Here is a 24,985-nt window from a genome sequence, read left to right as displayed (position 1 = left end):
TTGTGACTGTAATTGGATAGAAAATCACACGTACTGTTCCAGATGCCATTTTCTGAACATCGATGGGCCTTGTGAAGTTGTTCCAAATGAAATGAAATGAAATGGAAAGAGCATCATCTTTGTGTCTGTCACAGGCACTCCATCCTGGAGATTGTTGAATATCCTTATCAAATTTTCAACCCTGATTTCCGTTTGCTTTCACCAGAATTTCTCCAGCTCAGATGCGATGTCGACCCACGCCACCTAGAGCGTGAGGAACAGTGGCCGAGAGTTGGAACTTGTGAACTTCTTGGCCCGTGCTCTGTCTGAAGATTCGGTTCCCCGGTTGGAAGCAAGCATACGAGCTCTTCTTCAGACCCGGCCGCCGTGTCAGAAGCTACACGCACAGACAGCTTCAGTGACAAGAGAAAAATCCATCTTTGGGTCACTCAATTCAAGGAGCAGCAGAAGAAAGCCCCCAAAACAAAGCAAAACAAAAACAATCTTGATTTGCGTCAGTTGCGTGCACGATCGACTGACTGCCGCATGTCGCGATCAGATTCTTCTGAACTTTCTAGGGGCAGAGGCTGGCTTGTACTGGTAGCCTGTGCAAAGCGCTGTCCACGCACGGGGTTTATCTCTCACTCGCTCATCCGAGCCATCGAACCGAATCAAATAAGCGACCGCTGGTACGGGACCGGAGCTAAGGAAAATCAATCAATTTCATAATTTCATTTGTACGCTAATTAAGGGTGTCAAAACTAATGTACGTACGTGGTCCGGACATTTCTAAGAGCAGCTCAAGAAAAGAAAAGCATTGGCCCGTCCTTGCCTCAATCACACCTAGAGCCAGGAGGCAAGATGTCCTCAATACATGGGCCCTTTTGTGAAGCCAAATAGATGTGTGTTACGCTTAGTACGGCCATATCTTACCAAACAATCTGTTCCATAATAATACGAGGTCTGTCGAGGTGACGTGTAAATTTAGAGCCCTCATATTGGCAGTGTCCGTGTCATCGGACTCACTCGTCAATAGACATCTTTTTTCTTCTTCTGAACCTCCCTGCCATCCCCAGGTGAGATGAGAGGCCATTTGAAGTTTCCTAGGCACCACGCACAACCGCTAAAATGGGGCGCGCTTTAAAAGTTGGCTCAGAGGCGCGAAATATGAAGATTGGGAAGCTTCATAAGTTATGACGATTCTAACGTGTATGGCGACTCTGGTAGAGTGCGTTTTTTTAATCGAAATCATCGTATTGCAGTTATTACGGCGATTGACCTAGTCTAGAGTTTGCTCTTATGCTAAGACCTTGGCAAAAGATAGACACCAGAGATGCATGCTACGGCGCAAAGGGCAAACATGAACGAGCCCTTTTTCGATGAGGCTCTGGTTAACCTTCCCTCTTAATTCTTATACGTTCTTCTTTTTTCTCGAATACGCAAAGCTTGCGTATTATTGCATTGATTGAAGAAGTGAGAATGATTACAGAAAGTGGTATAACACATGACACAGACGCAAGGGGCGTGACCATGGTGCCCAAAACGGAGAGATGAAAGATGCACGACCCAAACAAAGCAGAACAGGGCTAAACTCTCCGACCAGAGAAGCAAACCAATCTACAACTAGACGACCAAAACTCTGAAGCCCGCACCGAGGACGCCGCGAGCAACCAAGACGACGCCTTCAAGAAGGAGAACGACACCGAGACGCCGTCGTCGTCCGATCCGGAAACCCAGACCTAGGGTTTCCCCTGATGCTCAAAGAAGGGCGCGGAACGGCCATGACAACGCCTCCAGGAAGGTGACGACACCCGCGGGCGTCGCCGCTGCCAGCAAAAGATGCGGGGCTTTCGCCCTGGCCAATTCCAAGCAATCCCAAGCCGTCGGAACACGAGTCGAAGAGGAGGTCGTCGGGTGTAGGCCGGTGCTGCGACTGCAGGAAGGGGAGCCACGCGCGGTGCCAAAGGAGGCACCATGCATCGCCGGGCGCGCGAACTCCGGAGGAGGATGAAGATGCGTGGCTGCGCGGAATGAAGTGGGGATGTGACGGTGACCATAGCCCCGGAAAGCCAGGATCTGGAAGGAACGCAGATCCGAGCCACCGGGACCGGAGCAACAGGGACGCCGGCGGGCCCAAGGAACTGGAAGGGGACGTAGCACCCAGAGCATGCCGATGACGAAGATGCACCGGGATGGATGGCCAACCAAGACACCGCAGGGTGGTGATGGTGCTGATATGCCGAGGAGCCAAAGAGCCAAGAGAGCCGGAAAGAGCGCAACTTTCGAGGCTAGTCGGGTCCGAAGCCGCGCCGGCCGGACGCTGGAAGGGGGCGCAGGTCCATTGCCGCTGGGCCGAAGCCGTCCCTGCGGGGGAGGGGTGGCGAGGTGGTGGTGTCGAAGCGGATTCGCGCGCAGCCAAACCCGGCCAGCGTGCCAAAGAAGGCAGACACCGACGGGCACGGCGGCGGCGACGCGGGGGCGAGCGGTGGGCGGGTGACGGGCGCTAGCGGCTAGGTTCCCCGGCGTCGCCCGAGCCCCGGGCGACGCGGGGGTCGGGGCTGATGGGCCAGGACCTATACGTTCTTCTTCGCCCCAGCATTGCAAGGAGGGTAATAAAATGTGTGTGTGAAGGTAGACACCACTCATCCGATCCATCAAATCAGACAATCAACTGCCGTACGGGACGGGGCTAGGGAAAATAATCAATGGGGTCAGCATGTTTTACAGTGTGGGGAAATCTGACTGCCCTGATACGCTAGTTAGTTAATGGCGTCAAAATGATCAACGGAATATAATGCGTGGACATTTGTCAGAGCACCTGAAGAAAGAACCATCGGCGTCTGCTCGGTCAATCACTGTGCTGCCTGCCTGCCTGCTGTATCAGTCGGTCACTCGCTCGCTCGCTCTCGTAGCAGCTGGGCATAAACCGTAGTACGAGTACGGCTGCTCCATCAAGGGTGGGAGGCATTGTCCTTTGACTAATTTCAATGCTGAGGCTAATTAAACACGGTCCAAGAAAGAAACATGCCCGTAGGCAGGGACGGGGTAGAGCTGACAGCGGCACACCATGCATATGCATGTGGCAGCGGCCGTGCGTACGTGTTCAGTTTCGGAGGTGTATCCATCCATCATGTGATGAATCTCACGTTTCATGTGTCAAAGCCCGTCTTATACGTCAGGCGGCAGCCCGGTCGCTGTCCGGTCATAAAATTTTGACCCACACAGACGCCTCAAACAGCCTTTAAATGTCCGGACTAACCGGCATCCCTCATATCCAGCCCAAATATGAGGCGTCCGGGCACGCCCATCACATCGGATTCGGCCCACGCGACACCACATATTTGGGCTCATCCGTTGACCCCCGAGCTCATCCCACATGGCCCCGAGGAGCAGATGGCCATCCGGCTTGCGCTCCGCCGTGCCCGGGAGGAGGTACGTGCACGACAGCGCTCGGACTTCTTTCGTCGAAAATCCATTGCGTCCTACCCTACCTTGCCGGCAACCGGACCAACATTCCGGGGGAGCGCAGCCGACCGCCGGACATGGCCACGGCGACCGAACGAGCTCCGCTTAAAGATTGCTACGTTACATGTAATAATATGGATTTGAGGTATCCGTATGTGCAATCCATTTTTTAAGGCGCGACCGGTCACTGTCCGCGGACGCGTTCATGGGTGTTTGTGGGGTTGGATTTCTCAAGTCCGGCTATAGATGCTTTAAGCACCCAGGGGCCGGTGGTGATTTCACGGAGGTTCCACCTAGATTTTTCCAAATAACGTCACCTTTTCATACGGACTGCAAAAACATGTGTTACATTTGTTTGGATCTCACTCACGCCGGCACAGAATCCATTACAAATTTCTCCACAGTTCGGTTCCTGTGTGGCAGTCATCGGTGCTAGTAGAGCAAATGCGCGCACCTACCCTACCACCTACATAATGCCGGCCCACCATGTCAGCCACGGAACCCACAAATATCTACGGCGAGGGGGGGCCCGGATCACCAATAAAGCCTGCACACCCCGTGTACCGCCGCTGCCATGGGCAGCAGTTCCCGGCTTGGCACCATGCGCGTAAATCCATCCGTCTCTGAATAGCAGCATCTGATCTCCTCAGGGCATCTTCAGTGGTTGTAAAGTAGTTGTTGATAGACTTTTCCACATAGGATTTTTGATGATGTGTCATACAATAAATGAGAAAAAAGAGAAATGTTGTATGTACATGAATCAACAACCCTTGCACAAGTTCCAATGTAGAATGAGAGAGCACCTTATTAATTGGTTCACATCCTATTGTGCAAACTAGATACAACCCATTAGAGTTGTTGTATGTTAAAGTGTTGGTTGATGACATGGCACATTTTACCAACAAACTACGTAACATATAAACTGTTGCAGATGCCCTCACCGCCTCTGCTCGCTTAACTTTGTAGTAGACCCAGAGAGAGAGAGAAGCGCGGGACTTGAATGCCACAGTGAAACTACGTATTATTTGCTGCCCATCTTCTCTGCATCTGAGGGAAGGGAGACAGGGCCGCAGGTGTTGCGGGGCGTGCATGCGCCAAACGTGGAAACATGCACGTTGATCCACCCTGAGAGGTGCCTTTGTGCTTGTGCAGTGGTGTTTTACATCTCCGCCATGATGATCACTGCCCCGCCGTCGAAAACTATTGTTACTACTCTGGTGAAAACCTTTGATTTTCCTCCGTTGCAGTGGTTCGGCTCGCGAAAGTGAAGGATGATAACATGCTGATTCGAGAGCAGGCACGTGGTTTTGGATGGTAACGTGGCTGTAAGCCTGTAATATTTTCCTCTCACTTTCCCTTTATTTATCTGTGCTCTTGCCACCTCACCCATGACGGCCGTTAATCCTCACCAACCACATGCACTCGTGCCGACCGCTCCTCCTTCCTCCTCTTCCATGGATCGGCAACATGTGAAAACCTTTGCACCGCTGTCCGCTGATGCATATTTTTTCTTTTCAAAAAAGGGGTTTGCCCCGCCTCTGCATCAGAGCGATGCATACGGACATATTATTGATAATCAAAAGGTCCAACATAAGTTTTTAGGTCTCAAAAAAAAAGAAAAGAAGGCTCACAAAGAGCATGAATGCAAAAACAGGATAGCCACAACCGGCAGGCAAAACATAAGATAGGAAACTAATCCACTGATGCATATAAGTCGATGAAGTAACTAGTCATTAAGCAACCACATGGTACTATTTGAAATGATGGAACTGAGCTACGATGTTTTAGCTGATTAGATAACAGATAATTAATAGGGAGTAGATAGAAAACAAAACCCCCCAAAGAACACTACTCTGCTCGTTAATAAGCAATAGTGTTGAGACAACGGCCCGTTGTCGGCACACATGCAAGAAGATAGGCATGCATGCGTTAACATGAGCCACAGCCGCCAACATATGGGATCAGGAGGCCGGTTATTGGCAGGTTGTGCTGTGCTAGCTAGCCGGCAAGACAACAGTGTCAGCGTGCTGTGCCCTCCCCCGTCCTCGACTTTGCATCTCGCAACCCGTCTGATGTGCGTAGTTGGTAGGCGTTTGGCTTTATCTTCTCCGCGCTATTAGCAGGGACCTGGCCTGGTTCATGAATCTGCATGCCACCTTGCAGTTCAAATGGCCTAGACCTTACTAGCACTGTGTGTGTGCAACGCTATAGATAGATCCCACGCGATACCTGATCTGTCGTCGTTTCACACGTATGACCTGGTTGGTGACTTGCTTTGTTTCTGTCTAATTAGAGCATCTTCAGCCGTTCGGCCTCCTGGTTGGTGCGCCGGCGATAAACTCGGCGCTGGGGGTGGTTCGGCACCCAGCCATCGCCTCGCCCCCAGGCGCCGAATTCAGCCCAGCTTTCGGCTCAAAAACGGCCGATATCTACGTGAATCAGCCCATATTCGGTGCGGTTCGGCGTGTTTCGACGTTAATTTTCGCATACAAATAGAAATCAATTAGTTTCGCGTGTTTCGGCATGTTTAACAAATAGTTCACTACAAATTATATAGTTTAACAAATAAAAACTAAGTTTCATCGCACGTCATTCCCGGCCTCGCCTTTGAGCCTCCATAGGTGCTCCACCAGATCCTGCTGCAGCTGATGATGCACCTGTGGGTCTCGGATCTCCTGACGCATACTGAGGTAGGCAGTCCAGGTTGCCGGTAGCTGGTGATCAACTTCGGCTAAAGGACCCTGCCTGTAGTATGGTTCAGTCTCAAACACTGACTCTTCCTGTCATGTTGTGCAAGATGACACAACAAGTCATGATCTCCCACATTTGATCTTTCGACCAGGTCTGAGCGGGGTACCGGACAACAACAAATCGAGATTGAAGCACACCAAATGCCCGCTCGACATTACCTTCCTACAAGCCTCCTGAATCTTCGCAAACCAGGCGTTCTTGCCTCCTGCCACAGGGTTTGAGATGGTCTTCACAAATGTCGACCATCTCGGATAGATGCCATCAGCTAGATAGTACCCCTTGTTGTACTGCCGTCCATTGACCTCGAAATTCACCGGAGGAGAATGACCTTCAACAAGCTTGGCAAAGACTGGGGAGCACTGCAGGACGTTGATGTCATTGTGAGTTCTTGGCATCCCAAAGAAAGAGTGCCAAATCCAGAGGTCATGTGTGGCCACTGCCTCAAGCACCACACTGCAACCGTCTTTGGCGCATTTGTACACCCCCAGCCAAGCAAATGGGCAATTCTTTCATTTCCAATGCATGCAGTCGATGCTTTCAAGCATCCCAAGAAATTCTCTTGCTGCATTCTGTGCTAGGATCCCAGCAGTGTCTTCCGCATTGGGTGTTCTCAAGTATTGCGGTCCAAACACTGCCACCACTGCCCGACAGAACTTGTAGAAACACTCTATGCTGGTGGACTCGGCCATGCGCCCATAGTCGTCGAGTGAATCACCGGGAGCTCCTTATGCAAGCATCGTCATAGCTGTCGTGCACTTCTGGATGGAGGTGAATCCAAGTGTGCCGGTGCAATCCTTCTTGCACTTGAAGTAGCTGTCGAACTCCCGGATGGAATTCACAATCCGGAGGAAAAGCGTTCGGCTCATCCGATAACGGCGTCGAAATGTTTTCTCACCGTGCAATGGAGCGTCGGCGAAGTAGTCCGAGTAGAGCATGCAGTAGCCTTCCAGACGATGCCGGTTCTTTGCTTTCACCCGCCCAAGCGCCGAGCCACCTCGCCGGGGCTTCTCACTGCTCGCGAGCAGGCCGGCGAGGGCGGCGAGCACCATGAGATGCTCCTGCTCCCGGACGTCGGCTTCGGCTTCCTCATCCAGCAACGCCGCGAGCGCCTCCTCATCTTCGGAGTCCATCGCCGGGCGGGGCAATTCACCGAACACCTTGTGGGCGAGGTGGGCGCAAGCCCGCCGGTGTACAGGCCCTGCGTGGCCGGAGCGCCGGAAAAGGTGCCTGGGCGGTGGCGGAGAGGCTGCCTCGGCGAAACCCCTTCTTTTTCCCGGCAGGGGATGGTCTACCTAGTTGCGGCGTGCGGTGGTCGGCGCCGGGATCGGCAGGGTGGCGGCCGAGCGCGGGGGGTAGGAGGCGAATCTGGGCGGGTGACTTGACTTTTCGCCTGTCAATGTGGCCCCAGGAACGCTTTTTCCTTGCGCCGGGGCCCCCGAGCGCCCCCGAGTGTGCCGGGTTCGGCCTGCGAGCGCCGCGCGCAAAAACGGGCCGAGCCGCGCCTAGTGTATTCCAGAAAATGCGGGGGCTCGTCCTCCAACTGCTCTACCACGAGAATCCCAAGCTGCATGTACCATCACATCTCTGCCAATTTGTCCGTGTCGCCCGCGTGATGGGCTAGCTAAGCTTTTGTCCGTTGCCAGCAACGTACGTGCCGACGCAAGGTGACCTCCCGATCGATACACGACACATCGTCGATGCACACCCCACGACTAATTATGAGATAAAAAGGGAAATGTGCACCTCACGACTAGATCTGCCGCACACCTCACTGGATTCGCTAGCACACAGGCACGAGACCGCACAAAAACGACGCCTTGGTTGGTGGTTTCCGCCGCTCCCTCCTCGTGTCGGCTTCAGGTCGTATATAGTAGAATCCACCTCGCTGTCACGGCAAAAAAACAACGGTCGCGACGGCTCCTGCCCCGTCTCCCGGGCTGATGTTTTCCTTGTTTTTGACCGGCCTGGCTTGTTGCTGGCGCGTGTCTTTTTCCGTGCTAATATTCGTTGGACCGTTCGGGTTCACACTCGTCTTCTCATCTCCAATTAGGTTGCTGCGTCTTGTGTATCACGACTCTTTCTCCCTTCTTCGTTTTTTTTGAAGACTTTCTCCCTTCATCCTACCCTGCCGCCGGATCAAATGGCATAGATCAACTCTTTGTACCCTCCGTTTTATTTTAGTCCGCATATAAGGTTTTGGTCAAAGTCAAACGTTGTAAAATTTGACCAACTTTGTAGAAAAAATATAAACATCTACGATACTAAAGCTATATGGTATGAAAATTAATTTCATGATGCATCTAACAATATTAATTTTATATTGTGAATCTTGATATTTTTTTGTGCGAGTAATCAGCACATGAAGTTGTTCGTGGAAGTTCACTTCCTTCGTATGTCAAAGTTGAAAATCTCACGATTTGGAGTAAATAGCATAAAACTACTACTTTACAGGATATGGTTCCAAAAAACTATCGGTTTTTAATTTTTCTCAGATAACTACCAAACGAGGGGTCGGCTGTTTCAAAAAACCCAAATCGTCGAGTGCTTATCTATTGACCGTGATTATGACAGGTCGGACCCACACCTAAACGAAACGTTAGTTTGACTGTTTGTTTGACCTTTAGCTGACACGTGGGGCCCATATGTCAGTGTCTCTTCTCATCTAGTCATCTTCTCCTCTCTGCCTCCCTTCTTCTCCTCCACTCTTCCTGCCCGCGAAGGAACTACCATGGCCGCCGGCCACACTGCCCACGCCGCCGTCCTATGCCAGGTCCGGCCGCCGCCCTATGCCACGTCGCTCCCCCCCTCCGCGGTTGTTGCTAGTAGGAGCCCGCCGGAGCCCCTGGCCGGCTCCTCCCGCGTCCTCTGCCTCGCCGCCGGAGCCGGCAACGCCGTCGATGCTCTCCACGCAGCGGGGGTAAGCGAAGTGACCGGGATCGACCTCGTGGACTTCTCGCCGCTCGTCCGTCGCGCAGACCCCCATCGCCTCCCATTCTCTGACGGTGCCTTCGATCTCATCTTTTCCGACGACCCGTCGGGGATCTCCGGCGCGCTCTTCCCGGCTCGCGTCGCCGCGGAGGCCGAGCGCGCTCTCCGCCGCGGAGGCGCCATCGCCCTCGCCGTGGAGCTCGCCGGCCCGCCATAGGGCCACCAGGGCTCGCTGCCCTCCATGGGGAGCCGGCGTCCTCGCCAAGCGCAGAGGCGGCCACTGGCCCGATGGGGTTGTCCAGCACTGGTCGACGGCGGGTGTAGAGAAGCAGCAAGGCTGAGGAGCGGCTGGGGTTGATCTCCGGTGATCGCCGGTGGCGGGCGGCGGGCGGCTCGCCGGCTAGAGGAGGCGACATCGCGAGCTCCGGGCAGACCTGCGTCAATGGCTGCCGTGATGTGTGGCAGGGACCCGATTGCTTTTTTTCAAACTTACAGGGACCTGATTGCTTTTTTAAATTTGTGTGCAGCCCCACCCCTAACGGTCAAACAAACGGTCAAACAATCAGAGCTCTTACACGTGGGGCCCGACTGTCATAACCACAATTAATCATAAAGCACTCGACGATTTGGGTTTTTTGAAACAGCCGACCCCTCGTTTGGTAGTTATCTGAGAAAAATTAAAAACCGGTAGTTTTTTGAACCATAGCCTGTAAAGTAGTAGTTTTATGCTATTTACTCCACGATTTGATACATGATGATGCGTAAGTGATGCACCCACGCTTCAAATTAGCTTGAGATGTGAGAATGCGGTAATAATTTATCGGCTCTGCCATCCGAAGTGACGAATGTTTATTTGCTCAAATTGGGTGCCTCCGTTTTATAATTCTCTGAAAAAAATTGTGGGTGCTTTGTCGCACCACACACCACCCTCCCCCGCTGACGTGGACCGGGAGTAACGGCTCTCCCCGCCGTTACCCATCAACCAACGGCGCGCCACCGCCGCTTGGCTTAACTGCGGGGAGCCGTTACCTGTTGACGGCGCCACCGCCCCCGTCCTCCGGCCCGATATTAAAAGCCGCCCACCGTCGAGTGGTGCCGAGAGCAGAGCAGAAGCACCCGTTGTTCCTCTGCGACCGCACGAGCCAGAAAAAAACAACTGCCGCCGGGAGGAGAGGAGTGGAGAAAAATATCCCCAATCCATCGCCTCCGATAAACCCTAGCCAGCAGCCTCGCCGGATAGGCGCCGGGAGCCCGCCGAATCGGAGACCTTGCGGTGCGTCGGATCGCCGGAGGAGCCGCGCCGCGGTCGGTCGGGCGGGGAATTGATTGCGGCGAGTTTTGGGGCTGTTCCCTGGCCTCCCTGGCGCTCGCCGGCGTCGGATCCGGCGGAGAGGGCGGGTTCTGGGCGGGTCTCGGTCCGATTTGCTCGCCTGGGCTGATTGGTCGTCCGCGCGCGGCTGCGGCGCTGGTGGTGACCGGCGGCTGAGGTATGTAAAAGATTGGTGATTCCACTCGCCCGGTTCTTCATTTGAGGTTCCCTTTGATTGTAGATGGTGATTTTTGCTGCATGTTGCTTCAATCCCTTGACATTTCATCCATGTCTCTGCTGTTTCCCGTCCGTGCTCTCAGCTGTTCCTCTTCCCCTTCCCTTCAGGCGGTCGCGTCGCGTTCGATTTCGCGGGCCGTTGCTGCCATTGCGCGAGCCATCCGAAGAGCCAAGGTCGAGCAGCCTGTTCCTGCCATTCCCGGCAATCTCGGTGCCGTTTGTTCCGCTGGGTGGGTGGGCGGGCGGCGCAGAAGGCGTGACCTTCCGGCGGCGCGATGCTTCCCAAGGCCCGAATCCACGCGGACCCGGCGCTCGACTTCGAGCTCGACCTCTTCGACTGCCTGCCGGACTCGCTCGTCCTTCTCATCCTCAACAAGGTGGAGGACGTGCGTTCCCTCGGCCGCTGCTCCGCCGCGTCCAAGCGGCTCAACGGGCTCGTGCCCCACGTCCACGACGTCTGCGTCAAGATCGACCGCGTCGTGGCGGTCGACGGCGACGGCGAGGACGCCCTCAACCTGACCTCGCCCAAGCCCCGGAACATCCTCTCCCACTTCCTCAAGCTGATGCTCTTCACGATCATCAAGCCCTTCCACAACGCGCGCGGCCCCAACGGCGCCGGCCGGCCGCTCTTCCCGCAGCTCGCGCACCACTCGCCGGCGCAGGTGCTCCGGAGCTTCACGCACGTGCGGAACCTCCACATCGAGCTCCCTTCCGGGGATGTCGGCACCGAGGACGGGGTGCTCCTGAAATGGCGGGCAGAGTACGGGAGCACGCTTCAGAACTGTGTGATCCTCGGGGGCACCAGGGTTGACCGCAAGCCTGTTGGCGCAGAGCATGAGCCGTCTTCGGAGGACAATGGGAGCATGCCGGAGTCTTTCTATACCAATGGCGGGCTCAAGCTCCGCGTCGTGTGGACGATCAGCTCCCTCATCGCGGCATCGACGAGGCATTATCTTCTCCGGTCGATCATCAAGGAGCACCCCACACTTGTGAGCTTGGTGCTGACTGATGCCGATGGCCAGGGCACGCTGACCATGGGAGCAGAGCAGCTGAAGGAGTTCAGAGAGAACCAACTGTCGGCCTCGGCATGCTCCAACAGAACCCAGGTCCCGGCCTGCAACATGAAGCTGAAATACGCGCCATATCTCGAGCTGCCCGGAGGAATTGCGCTGCAGGGTGCTACACTGGTTGCTATCAAGCCCTCCACCGAGGGAAGCAATGGCGGCCATGTCAGCCGCAAGGAAACGGACGCATTCATCTCTGGAGCATTTGATGGGCCATTCAAATTCGCCGCGAAGGCGCTGATGAAGAGGCGCACATACCTTCTGGAGATGAATGGCTTCTAGGAGTTCTTCCTGGGTATCTGCTTGCTGGTGCAAGCAAAGGGTCGTTTGGCTGCTTTAAACTTTTGGTCTGTGTAATAGTCTGTGCTTGTTGTCTGGTGTGTTAGCTCTTTGTACAGTGGTGACATTTGGTTAGCTATATGAAAAACATATCAAGTTAGTACATTTTCTCATTGCTCCCCTCTCTAATGACACTCTGATGTGATCTAACCCTCATACAAGCTGCTCTTTTTTTTGTTAATGCAAAGCTGATATTTCACTCCCACAAAAGGATTCTGCCAGTTGAGATATCTGAAGAGGCAATGTGCATTTTGACATTTTCTGCCTCTACTTTTTCTTAGCCTAACTACATCAAGCAAGACCTGTCCGACTGAGAAACCACATGCAGTGTTGGTATCCTCTTTCCAGTGGCATGGCCCTTGTGTTTATCCACTGTGACTAGGTGGGAGCTTCAGATTCAGATTCAGTCATTTGTTTGAGCTGCATGTGTAAAAAAAAAATCCTCACAACTTCTCTTATGCTTCCAGGAAATCTGGTCCAAACTTCACAGCAGTTTCATAGAAGGAAGCATACACGAGGCAGCATTAAAAGAGACCAGCCAGATTCTTCTTCCAGGTAGTACATGTTATCCATCTAGGATTAAGAAATGAAAAGGACTAATCTGATGCTGACTGGCAAATTCGTGCAGGGGAACAGCTGCCACCTGATTTGGTTTGCGTATTTATTTTGAAACTCTAGTTACGGTTGCCAGGATGCTTTCCTGAAGTTGACTTTGCTAATGAGTTGGTATACTACTACTTGTCTACTCTTATCTCCTTTGGGTTGCATGGATATGGCTCTATTCATCTCCATCTACCTTATGGAGTATCGTTGGTAAAAACAATTGCAATTTCAGATTAGTTATCATTGGTGAATTATGCTTGGCCATGCCATTAATGACAAGATGCATACTTAACCCATCCCGTTTGATTCGGATCATGATCCAGTTAGTAAGAACACATCAATCATTATTATCTAAAAAAGGTAAGAGCACATAAATAATTTGGCAGTGGAATATCTTACAAGAAATGCTTCAGAAGATGTCAACGTGCTGTATCCATTCTTATGAGGTTACAACTTTGTGAATAGTTGAGGCCTTCGGATCTTTAGTGGGGCCATTTGTAAGGCTGGCCCAAGAATGATTCCCTACATGTATAGCGTTTGGATTCAGCTGGCATGTGTACTTCCCCTAAAAATAATAAGTTGGCATGTGTACTCGTGAATAAACTGATCGTGACTTTGGAGAATCTTTGGATGATGTACTACATATCTCAAATGTGTGTGTTTTTTGGGGGAAATAAGTTAGATTATATGTTTTCAGCCACTTAACTGTTGCACAGTTACGTTCAGTTTGGCATTATTTTTGTTTGTTTGGTGGGCTATTTGTTTAAAAAATTAAATGCATGAGAAATCTTATGATTCACAAAATGTGATTTGGTTTTTGTAGCTCCATGGCAAAGTTTGCATCTTTCTTTGAGAAGGGTTTGTTTTTTCGGCAGTTCCTTGCGAAAAGATCGATAGGAAACAACTAGGAACACCTATTTCTCTCTCTCTTTGATAAGACCCTGAATTTCAGTGTTATTTGAACAGTTATGTTTATTGCCACACTAATCGAATTATCTATACCTAGTTTGAGAAGTTACATCTATTGCCATAGTAAGCGGGAGAATACGAGAAGACCTGTCCGGCTGAGAAACCACATGTAGTGTTAGTTTCCTCTTTCTAATGACATCGCTTGCCCTTTGTTGTCTGTATGGGAGCATGCACGAGGCAGCATTAAAAGAGACCAGACAGATTCTTCTTCCAGGTAGATGTTATCCATCCGTTGTTGTCTGTATGGGAGCTTCAGATTCAGATTCAATCACTGGTTTGAGCTTGTGTCTGTACCACACTGCAGGAGTAAAAATAGTTTTCTCACAACTTCTGGCATGCTTTCAGGAAATCTGGTCCAAACTTCACAGCAGTTTCATAGAAGGAAGCATGCACGAGGCAGCATTAAAAGAGACCAGACAGATTCTTCTTCCAGGTAGATGTTATCCATTTGTGACTTTAAAAAAAAGTACTAATCTGATGCTGATTTTGATCTGCGTATTTGTTTTGATACTGTAGTTACGGTTGGCAGGATGCTTTCCTGAAGTTTACTTTCCTAATTTGTTAGTTTATTACTACTTGCCCACTCTTATCTCCTTGGGTTTTATGGATATAGTTCTATCAAGTTCATCTAGCTTATGGAGTACGTGGTAAAAACAATTGCATTGTCAGATTAGTTATCATCGGTCAATTATCCTTGGCCATGCCATTAATGACAAGATGCAGACTCAACCCATCCTGTTTGACTCGGATCATGATCCAGTTATTATATATAAAAAGTAAAGAACACATAAATAATTTTGCAGTGGAATATCTTACAAGAATGCTTCAGAAGACGTGAACGTGCTGTATCCATTCTTATGTGGTTACAGCAATAATTTGCTCATTGTTTTTGTGAATAATTGAGGCCTTGGGATCTTTAGTGGGATCATTTGTAAGGCTGGCACAAGAATGACTACATATATAGCATTTGGATTCAGCTGGCATGTGTACTTACCCTAAAAATATTAAGCTGGCATGTGTACTTACCCTAAAAATAATAAGCTGGCATGTGTACCTGTGAATAAGCTAAACCGATCATGACTTTGGAGAATCTTTGGATAATGTACATCAGTACATGTCTGCCACCTCAATTGTGTATTTTTTGGAAATAGGTTAGATTATACACTTTCAGCCACCTAATTGTTTTTCAGTTAAGTTCAAGTTGCACCTATTTTGTTTGTTTGGTGGCCTATTCCTCTTAAGAAGTTAAATGCACATCTAACGTATGATTGATCTCATGATTCACAAATGTGATATGGTTTCTGTGGCTCCATGGTAAAGCTTGCATCTTTCTTTGAGAAGGATTTGTTTTTCTTTTGGCAGCTCCCCGCGAAAAGATCGATAGGAAACTAGGAGCACCTATTTTTCTTCTCTCTCTTTGAGAAGATCATGAATTTCTGTGTTATTTGAACAGTTACGTCTACTGCCAAACTAATCAAATTGTCTATACCTAGTTTGAGCCATTGCCATAATAAGCGAGGTGGTGTGAGAAGAAGTGTTTTAAACTATATTTAGAACATTGGATTGACAGCAGTATGAGGTAGTTACTGTTGATATGCATATGATTCTCCTGGTAGTTTGATCAGATCAGATCAGATCGTGTGTATTATGTGTAATCTGAAAGCGAGTGGATAAGATGGAGCTATGCGCACCTGGTTGTCAGACTGGCACATCCTGCGTTGATCTGATCCCGGTGCAAGTGGCGAATCTTTTATCCACAGGGGAGGCTTATCAGATCTGTTCCAATTCTGAATATAAAAAAAATCGATATGTTAAGAGGCGTTATATGAGAGCAGAGCAAAGCCAGCTTAGGAAAGGAACTAGAGAAAATTCATTGCTGGCTTGACAAAGAAACCTCTAGCCTCTAGGAGAGAACAATGCGTGTTTTGTTTTGTGATGTCCATTTCTTCAGCAAAGTCAATTTAGATGCATCCTTAGAATGAAGGTTTGAGAGCAGACTAAAAGAAGTAACTCTAGGCTGACAAGAGCCAATTTTTCCTGATGGACGGTTTTTTGCTTTTTCTTTTTTCTGGAAATACTATCATAGGCCTGCACAGGACAATCTAAAGCAGTTTCTGGGTCAGAGCTTCGTGAATCAACATAATCTTTTCTGCATTTGGAGTGTCCAAAAGCTACAGTTTTGTTACGCATTCTTTTGGATGGGGATCTTCTCTCCTAACCTGTCAGCAACATACAGAGTGGTATTTCCGGCCTTACCGTTCCTGGAACCTCACCTTGAATTAGACATGGTAAAAAAGAGAGTAGGGCATTTTGGAGACCGAGCTCCATCGAGCCCTTTATTTTGAATAACTCAAAATTCATAAATTTCAGTTTCAAAAAATTCTGAAAAAAATACACATGTATGCAAGGATGTAAAGTGTATGTGTGAAAAATTTCAGGATGAAATACCTTGAATTGCAAGCTGTACAAAAAAACCAAAATCATGGACTTTATAGATGAACAGTACATATGCTAAAAGGCTCCATATTTGTCTTTTTTGTCTTTTTTATGTAGCTCACATTTTAATGTATTTCAGCCTGAAAATTTGCACATATGTACATTATGTATCTAGGTATATGTGTATTTATTTTCAGAATTTTTGGAAACTGAAAACTTTGAATTTTAAAGTTTTCAAATAAAGGCTTCCATTGAGCTCGGTCTCTTATATTATGGGACGGTAATGTCAAAAATGCTCTTATATTATAAGACGGAAGGAGCTAACGGAAATCCATTTAATAATAATCATACATTTCTAAGTGATAATCATACATCCAAAATTGTCAAATTGATATTACTCCGACGACAATTAATATGGACCGGAGTGAGCACTAGCATTATACTATGTGTGGCAGTTTGCAAAAATACCGAACGGATCAAAAAAATAGCACAATAAAAGGCTCTAGCTAATATCAGCCGTAGCAAGTAGCAGTTGCGGGTTGGCTATCGGGACGGGAGGCTCCTCCCGTTGTCGCGATCCTGATCAAACGGCATCAACTGCGTTCAGCAAAAAATGGAAAAACGATTTGGTATGCCAGTTACAAATTTTGATTTATATAACCCGTTTTATGTGCGAAAATACAAAGGTGAACATGGATGCGCGCGCACCCACATGAATAGTAAATTCATAAAAAATATTAGAAAAAATAAAAAAAATCTGAAATTTCACGGTATGAAACTTAGTCGACGTGTGAAGCTTCATGATGTATTGACACCCATGGTATTCTTAGTGAAGAAAATACAAATGCAACCATACTATTCATTAAACATTGTTTTTTAATATAGCTTCGATTAGCTTTGATTTTGTCATTTTTATCCAGATTATCACGAATGTGATTTTTTTGTGAAACTTCATATGCGAGTATACCAATTGACTATATATATTACAAAAATAAGTTCAGATTTTTTTGATTTTTTCTAGCTTTTCTTGAATTTACTATTCATAAAGGGTGCGCGCGCACCCATGTTCACCAAATCCACGTCCGTTTTATGTGAGGCAATATTGTCTGTTGGCCAATGTCTTTAATACTACATCATGTCCTAAAAGACTCGCATTTGGAATCAAAGGAAAATGAATTACAAATATAATTTCATAAGAGCTCAGGCCAACTACATATCTCTGCCAAAGCGCTAACATGCAAAATAAAACAAAATCAGCAAAACCCACAGTAACGAAGATGTGACACACAATGAGCGAGGCGATTGACGAGAACATTCTGTGATGCACCAACAACTTCCAAGTACAGTAAGCATTGCGCCAGTTCAGGCCAGTCAACTAGAGTCTCTATCAATGGACATGAAAGCACTTGCCCCCAAGACCCAGCCTATTCTGTCTTCCTTTTTTACAAGTTTTCATCAGCTAATGTGCAATATCATCACTTTCGATTGCCTTGTGACCCTTTGGGGTCTCATCGTCTTTGGCGCGCATATGCCGGATCCACCTCCTTACAAGCCACGGAACTTGGAAAGTATTGGGTGGTTTCATCTGTACTTGCCTATCTCCATTTTCTTCTTAAGCGCCTTCTGTCCATGGTATATGAACGAGTCGATGATGCCAGCGACGGTGAAGATCCCTGAGGACCATGCAGAAAACAGATCAATAAGGCGCACTACGTGGAGACCTCGACTAAAAACTCAACACAGTTTTATACAGAATGCAACAGAATACAAATATAAGGACACTTTCTGTACTAAAAGAGATGACAACCTTTAACATGATATAATATGATAAAATAAGGTAGTTTGTGCATGCATAAACTAGAGGCAGTGTTCATACCTCCAACTATAGCACACAGGTTTGTCAGGTAGTGGAGGAAGGATCTATTTTCCTCTGTGAATATCACCTGCAAACATTAGCCATACAGCTGGAGTCAGAACTCAATCATAGTTGCTCCGAGACATGAAGAGCTCAATAGAGTAGCTTTCAATCTTGTGCACGCTACAAATGCCTAAACTAAACAAAACGCATACAAACTACAAAGAGTTAACTTGACAAATTCACGGTTTTGTACTAAGTATCCATGCAAATTGTGGATTTACTCCACTCATATGTACACACCACAGGCACAAACGTATCTCGGTATGTTATTTTACTCTCAGCACTCACGAGATGGAGGCATTGCTCCTTCCAACTACAGATCAATAATACTATCTTCATATACTTACCGAATCTAAAGGTTATGTCATTGAAGTCCAGTTTCATCCTGCAACTCTCTCTACAGGTATGCAATAACAGCATACTAATGGGTAGTAATAGAGATGCGCATTAGGCTTGACCCCAACAAAATTTTGGGAGGGGCATGAATGCCCTGTTCATTCTAAAATAAATAAAGGAATATGATTTAGGTTTTTAGTCCTCAAGTGTGTGTGTGTGTGTGTGTGTGTGTGTGTGTGTGCGTGTGTGTGCGTGTGCGTGTGCTTGTGGTGCACGCACGCGTGCGTTTTAAAAATAACATAAACAGATGGTGCCATTTACACAAATTGCATGTGCAGTGAGAACACATGCAGCCACATACAGCAAAATTAGCGGACAGGCTGAGAAGCCAAGATAGAAACTCGTAGGTGAGAACCGTCACATATTTCGGCGAAAATTCATATGTGCATCTTTGACGTCATCATTATTTACCTTTATAGGCGAGAAGTCATAGAAGAAAAATACCCCAGGTTGGGGTCTCGGTTGAACATTTCCATCTCTAAAGTGCTCCGTTACTGAGAACTGTGAATGGAAGTAACAGTTATCATCAAGGTTGTTAACAGAAAGGTTGAGCATGTAATCATTCAATGAACTCTACTAACTTGGTTTGAATCGATCTTGCGCCCTCTTATATCATTATAAATTGTAGGGACGACCTGGAAAGGAATACCCATTAAATCTTAGATGCATAAACCAAGGGCACAAGCAAGTGATAGAACTGCAACAAACATGAGTGCGGCAATACCCACTTTTATGAAGTATTGGTATGTCCCATCTGATGCGGGCTGTGTCCACTGAGCACTGTGTGCATGAAACTGGTTAGTACTTGAGGACAGAATAAAGAAAAAATATGAAATATTTAAATTTACTTAGGGGAACATGAATGCTCCATATTACTGTGTTCATTGCATGCTGAATGTGCTGGAGGTGTAGACTTACCCATCAAGCGGGTTGACAGCACCAGGGAATTCTGTCCCGAAGGACAGTTTGTTTATTTTATGAGTAATCTAGTAAAATTACACACAGCGTATTAGAGAACACTGAAGGCAAACATTTCAATAAACCAAGGAAGAAAGAAAAAAATTATGTAACCTACTTACATTGAAACCTCCTTCAGCAGTCAGCTCAGGCACATCTACATTTGATTCATAATATCCTTTGCCTGGTGCAAAGTGGAAATTTCCAGCAACTTTACTAACATCTAGAAAGCCATGGACACTACAGCCTTCACCATGTTGGGTTTTAACTCTTTCAACGAAGTCCTCTCTAGCGCACTGCGATAGCCATCATAGACTGTATTAAATCTTAGCCGTTCTTTTCTTGAAGAAACAAATCTTAGCAGTTGCAAACAGCAGGCATGCAGAAAGAGAAAGCGCATAAAAAAGTTATGTTGGACAGTATAGGATCCAAGGCACACATTATACAACTCTAGGGGCATGTTGCAGCTGCAAGCTTATTGCTTGCAGCATCATGTATTGTCAACATTAGGTCTAACAGAATCAGCCATCGAATAGTAGAGCATGCCTCAATTTTATCTTCAAAAAGAACCTTGGTGTGTAATTTCCCTTCAACAGTACTCCCTCCGTTCACTATTATAAAATTTCTGGATATTTTAATATGGACTACATACAGACTGAAATGAGTTACCAAACATCATGTATTGTCAACATTAGGTCTAACAGAATCAGCCGTCAAATAGTAGAACAAGTCTCAATTTTATATTCAAAAAGAACCTACAGTGTGTAATTTCCCTTCAACAGTACTCCCTCCGTTCACTATTATAAGATTTCTGGATATTTTAATATGGACTACATACAGACTGAAATGAGTTACCAAACACATTAAAACGTGTCTAACTCGCCACTAGTATGTAAATTAACGCCTGAAAAAGAACAGAGAAGGCTGATGGCTAGCTACGAGCCTACGATACAGAAGGGACGGTATCATGTGCAAAGTTGCACATGATGCAGCAGAGTGCACAGCATGCAAATATTTCAGGGATGGGCCATCTCTGTCATTCAAGAGAGCACATCAAGGTATCCACAATCTTCAACATAGTACCATACAATGGATTTCTTTTTAATCCTAAACAAAAACTCAAAACAAAGGTTTTTTCTGGATATATCCAGGCAAAAAAATATGCCAAAATAATTCATATACCTGGTCGATTAGGTCAGGGTTTGTAAGAGCCCACCCTTTCTTCTTGTAGGCCTCCCTAACTTCTTCACATGAATTACAGCATTGTTCATCTGACTGGGCTCCAAAAAATCACAAGCAGTGCAAAGTTAAAAAGGTAAAACAGATAACAGAAAATGATATTAACACAGGGAAAACACAAAAGTGTGCGCACCTCCTCCGCACCATAACAGGTGCCACAGTATTCCTCGCCTTTGCCAAGCCTTCCACCATGTTTTTGCAATGGTTTCTCGATCTATAAAAAGGACCAATCAAGCATATGCATCAAAGGACAAAGTAGAATATAGCCATATGATTAGAGGTTACTTGCTGAGATAAGTAAGAGATATTGGTTAAGACTAGGTTAGCCTTATAATTTCGACGAGCTACAGTTTCATCGAAGATAACAATTTTTTGATCTGAACACAAGACCCTCACGTGGAGAGGAAAAAGAAGGGCATAACCCAAGGCTATGAAACCATGTTAGCAAATATGCAACTTGTTTTCCCCGGAGGCCAGCATAAATACACAAAGTACAGGTGGAAATATACAGAAAACCCTAACAATGACAAATATCACAGCCTATACAAGGAAACTAATATAGATATTAGGATTTTGTATCGAGGTATGTGTATTAGAAAAAATATTTCTATGTCAACATATTATTGAGTACCAATTACTCAGTGTTAACTCCTTAAGAAACCCACGTTCCAGCAGAGAATTACACAGACGCACAGTATGCGCACATGTGCAAGATATAGGAGCCAGAATGGTTCTCAAATTTCAGTCCCCTGTTTGTAAATATGTACACTTTATTCACACTAAATCCTTACCAAATAAAAGCAATAGGTATTTATTTCCAGTATTTCCACTCCCCCAAAAGGTGATTAACATAGAAAGTAAGGAAGAGGGATTTTTTTTTACTCAAGTACTTATACTTCTTTTTTGCGGGTGAAGTACTTATACTTCAACCACAGTTTCTACAGTTATCTATGGAAACATGTTCCTTCAACTCCAAAGGCACTATCAACTATCACCTATACTAAATTGAACACCTATTCAAGACCTAGAATTTTTAATGAGCTCAACATACTAAGTGAAACTGAGACACCAACCTTTGTTCCACCAATGCCCTCTTTTCTTGATTCAATGACATTACCATGTGAGTCCAATCTTTTCTTTTCAATGTCATGCCTCTACAACAAGAAATGGAAAGAATAAGATGACGGATCAGCAGATAAAGCAAGAATTAGCACAAAAGGAGGTGACTGAAGTCCGTACAATGTCCTGGTGCTGCTCGCCACTAATGTCCCTTGTATCAACACTGAGAAGGGTGCAAGGAATACTCGGGAAGGTAATATCAAACTGCAAAATAGATTTAGTATTACAATGGATATGAATACCATGTTGCCAAAATATTATACGGAAGTATGCCTTTTAGAGAAACAATTGAATTACGGCAGCAAAAAAACTGAATCAAGTCAAATCGATACAAGGCAAATACTAACATTTACTCTTAGCCTTTCTCCTCTTGACGTGTCTACCACTAACTTAGTCTCGGTTGCTGAATAATAATACGACCCTGCAAAAATAGCAGACACATAAATAGTGGCTATTAGAATATTTGTCGTACTTCATTTATTTGAGATAGACTAGCATATGTAGCATTAATGGAAACGGCTAGGAATATAAAGGGTCACGATATTGAAAAAAAAGGAAAAAAAAAAGATAAGACCAAATGCACAACAGATTTCATGACTAGACACTGGACAAAAACGCACAACCAAACTTGGCCAACAGAGCAAACCACAACATATTCCAACTGCAAATTTCTGGCAGAACATTGGCATTGACCTCAACGCTTAAACTTTAGTACTTTATATACTGCAAACCCATTCTGGTCAAAATATGTTGACTAAGAAATATAACCTTTTTACCAGCAGACATTCCAAAGAACATATTTGATGGCGCAGGCGTGCTAACCCAAATGACAACCTACTCCTTCCGTTCCGATTTTATATGTTTTCCAAAACTACCCTTCCTAACTTGTGGCGCCATTTTCCCGCGGTTCCTAGGTGTATTTTCCAAAACTACCCTTCCTAACTCATGGCGTCATTTTCCCGCGGTTCCTAGGTATATTTTCCAAAACTACCCTTCCTAACTCGTGGCACCATTTTCCCGAGGTTCCTAGGTGTATTTTCCCGTGGTTCCTAGGTATATTTTCCAAAACTACCCTTCCTAACTCATGGCGCCATTTTCCCGCGGTTCCTAGGTGTATTTTCCCGTGGTTCCTAGGTATATTTTCCAAAACTACCCTTCCTAACTCGTGGCACCATTATCCCACGGTTCCTAGGTATATTTTCCAAAACTACCCTTCCTAACTCGTGGCGCCATTTAATCGAGTGTCCTGCAAAATTACCCCTCACGTGCAGTTATTACCCGTTGGTAGCGCGACCTCAATGACACTAGTGTCACGCGCCGATCCATGCATCGAGCGTCAAGAGAGGGTTAAATTGCCCACCAAACCACACGGCCAGGGTGGTATGCACCAAAATATGTAAACACCATCGACCTCAGGAACAGAGGGAGTATTTCTGAACACATGATCTGAACCAGAGGCAAGAACACAGCAGCAAAGGTATGACCTTTCATGAACACTTACAGATGAAAAAACTGAATCTTGTCCCCCACCAAACTGGCACAACAGAGTGGACTAAAACGGCAAGTTTTTCAGGAATCTTCCAACAGCTCAAGCATTGCAATCTGCGGCAATGCCCAGCGCAGCACAGGTAGACATGTCCGGCAAAAAGTGGAAGCTTTTCCTTCCCCGGACGGCAAAGACATTGCTTGGCCAGATAGACCACCTCTGTCGAACCGAAAAGAATTTTACCGCCGGCAAACCCAAAAGCATCTACAAAATCTTGCACAGCATTCAATTTCAAGCAGACGGTGCCAAATCCGCGTCATTGGAATCGAGTCTCGCCCCAATCCGAGCTGCCACAACCCATCAATTCCCAGAGACATCTAAGCAAGCAAGCAAGAAGTATAATTGGACATCTTTTTTGAGGACCGTAAACCTTGAATTCCGCGTCGCGGCGCCGCCATTGCGGGCCGAGGAGGAGGAGGAGGAGGAGGAGGAGGAGGGGGAGGAGGGGAGGCGGCGCTTACTGGTCTCTGAGACGAAGAGGAGCAGCATGACGAGGGCGGAGAGGAGCGTGACGACGCCGCCGGAGAGCGTGCGCTTGTAGAAGTCCTCGTTGACCTTGGGGTAGGCGTCGAGCCCCTTGAGCTTGTGCAGAAGCCCCTCCATCTCTCTTCTCCTCCGCCGCCGCCGCCGACGCCGACCCCGTGGAGACCGCCGGAGGGCAGCAGCCGGCGCGAACCTAGTCCTCCCGATCCGAGCCCGCGCGTGTGCGATAGGGTTTGACCGGCGCGAGATTCCGCCGGGTTCGGGTCGGGATTACGAGCCTCGTCTGGGGGTGGGGGTGGGGGAAGAAGAGTCGGAGATGATTACGAGGAGGGGGGACGGAGGATGATGGCGTGGACGGACGGACGCGGTATCGGTGCTGCAAGTTCGGCGCACGCGCTCCACGTGGCGCCGCGCCGTTGGTTCGCGTCGTCGGAAATGCGTTGGACTCCGCCGACGTGGCGGGTCCGGTCCGGTTCGGGTGGGAAGCCGCCCGCCCACGCCCACGGGATCTACGACGAGCGGGACCAGCCGCGAATACGTATCGGACTCCGGGTTACCTACGCAAACTAACCTCGTATACGTATCGGAGTAGTATTGTGGTCTTTCAGTAGGATCTGTGAGAGAGAGTTTCCACTTTGCGACCGATCTGGAAGATGTGACGTGCACCGGTGCACACGATTCGTAGGTGGCCTAACCCTAACCAGGTCTCTCAACAGAATCCGTTGTGGCAGGTGCGTGCGTCTCCGCTGGCCTCTGGAAGGCCACCTTCGGACGATGGTCGACCAACATGTCATGGTCAATTTTGTCGACCCAAAGAGATGCAATCCTCAAAAAAAAAAAAAAAAGAGACCCAAAGAGATGTACACCCTCTCGTCAGGGGTGTACCGAAAACATAGGACCACAATAGCCATTTTTGTGATTTTTTTATAACGCCCGTGCCGATTTCTTCAGAAACACAATGGCAATTTCTGAGGGCAAAGGGTTTTACCGCGAAAATTGTCGTGTTCACTTGAAGGAATCGTCATGCTCCTGCAACGTAAATTGCCGTGCCAAACATTTGCTTTGCCATGCACCTCCAGCAAACGATTGTTGGATAGCACCACCGAAAGCAAATCACTCGATTCATATATGGACGAAATTTTAGGCGTGTATTTTTCATTGCATGGATGAGGACATAGGGGTTTTCAGCGTATCGTCACCACCATGCGGAAATTATGGCGCGCCTGCAACCTACTTGTCGGGAATTC

The 24,985-nt window shown here is 47.5% G+C and overlaps 2 protein-coding genes across 3 annotated transcripts; one reads left to right on the top strand and one right to left on the bottom strand.

The window, feature by feature from the left end:
* The first annotated feature begins 10,147 nt into the window (after window positions 1–10,147).
* On the top strand, window positions 10,148–12,172 carry LOC109767266 (F-box protein At5g46170). 2 transcript variants are annotated; one of them, XM_020326032.4, is made up of 2 exons: window positions 10,148–10,610; window positions 10,778–12,172. In XM_020326032.4, the coding sequence occupies exon 2, from the start codon at window positions 10,945–10,947 to the stop codon at window positions 12,013–12,015; it is 1,071 nt and encodes a 356-aa protein (XP_020181621.1). In that variant the 5' UTR covers window positions 10,148–10,610; window positions 10,778–10,944; the 3' UTR covers window positions 12,016–12,172. The 2 variants fall into 2 exon arrangements, with proteins under 2 accessions (XP_020181621.1, XP_020181622.1); XM_020326033.4 differs by having other exon boundaries at window positions 10,221–10,610; window positions 10,753–12,172.
* A 5,210-nt stretch (window positions 12,173–17,382) lies between these two features.
* Window positions 17,383–24,314, bottom strand: LOC109767267 (uncharacterized). Its single transcript, XM_020326034.4, has 13 exons — window positions 23,717–24,314; window positions 22,057–22,130; window positions 21,830–21,913; window positions 21,664–21,744; window positions 20,724–20,804; window positions 20,534–20,626; window positions 19,474–19,647; window positions 19,313–19,380; window positions 19,123–19,174; window positions 18,976–19,029; window positions 18,806–18,895; window positions 17,957–18,023; window positions 17,383–17,753 (listed from the first exon to the last, which is right to left on the bottom strand). The coding sequence occupies exons 1-13, from the start codon at window positions 23,856–23,858 to the stop codon at window positions 17,662–17,664; spliced, it is 1,152 nt and encodes a 383-aa protein (XP_020181623.1). The 5' UTR covers window positions 23,859–24,314; the 3' UTR covers window positions 17,383–17,661.
* Between the last annotated feature and the right edge of the window lie 671 nt (window positions 24,315–24,985).

The sequence above is a fragment of the Aegilops tauschii genome, chromosome 1 (assembly GCF_002575655.3).
Source record: "Aegilops tauschii subsp. strangulata cultivar AL8/78 chromosome 1, Aet v6.0, whole genome shotgun sequence".
Lineage (NCBI taxonomy): Eukaryota > Viridiplantae > Streptophyta > Magnoliopsida > Poales > Poaceae > Aegilops > Aegilops tauschii.
This window is presented reverse-complemented; position numbering and strand designations above follow the sequence as displayed.

Bases quoted from the DNA above. Each gene is read 5' to 3' on its own strand.
- LOC109767266 (XM_020326032.4), top strand. From the start codon at position 10,945: ATGCTTCCCAAGGCCCGAATCCACGCGGACCCGGCGCTCGACTTCGAG.
- LOC109767267 (XM_020326034.4), bottom strand. From the start codon at position 23,858: ATGGAGGGGCTTCTGCACAAGCTCAAGGGGCTCGACGCCTACCCCAAG. The intron at 20,627-20,723 runs GTGCGCACACTT...TTTGGAGCCCAG, and splicing joins CCTGTTATGGTGCGGAGGAG to TCAGATGAACAATGCTGTAA. The intron at 19,648-20,533 runs GTATATGAATTA...TGGCTATCGCAG, and splicing joins ACCCTGACCTAATCGACCAG to TGCGCTAGAGAGGACTTCGT.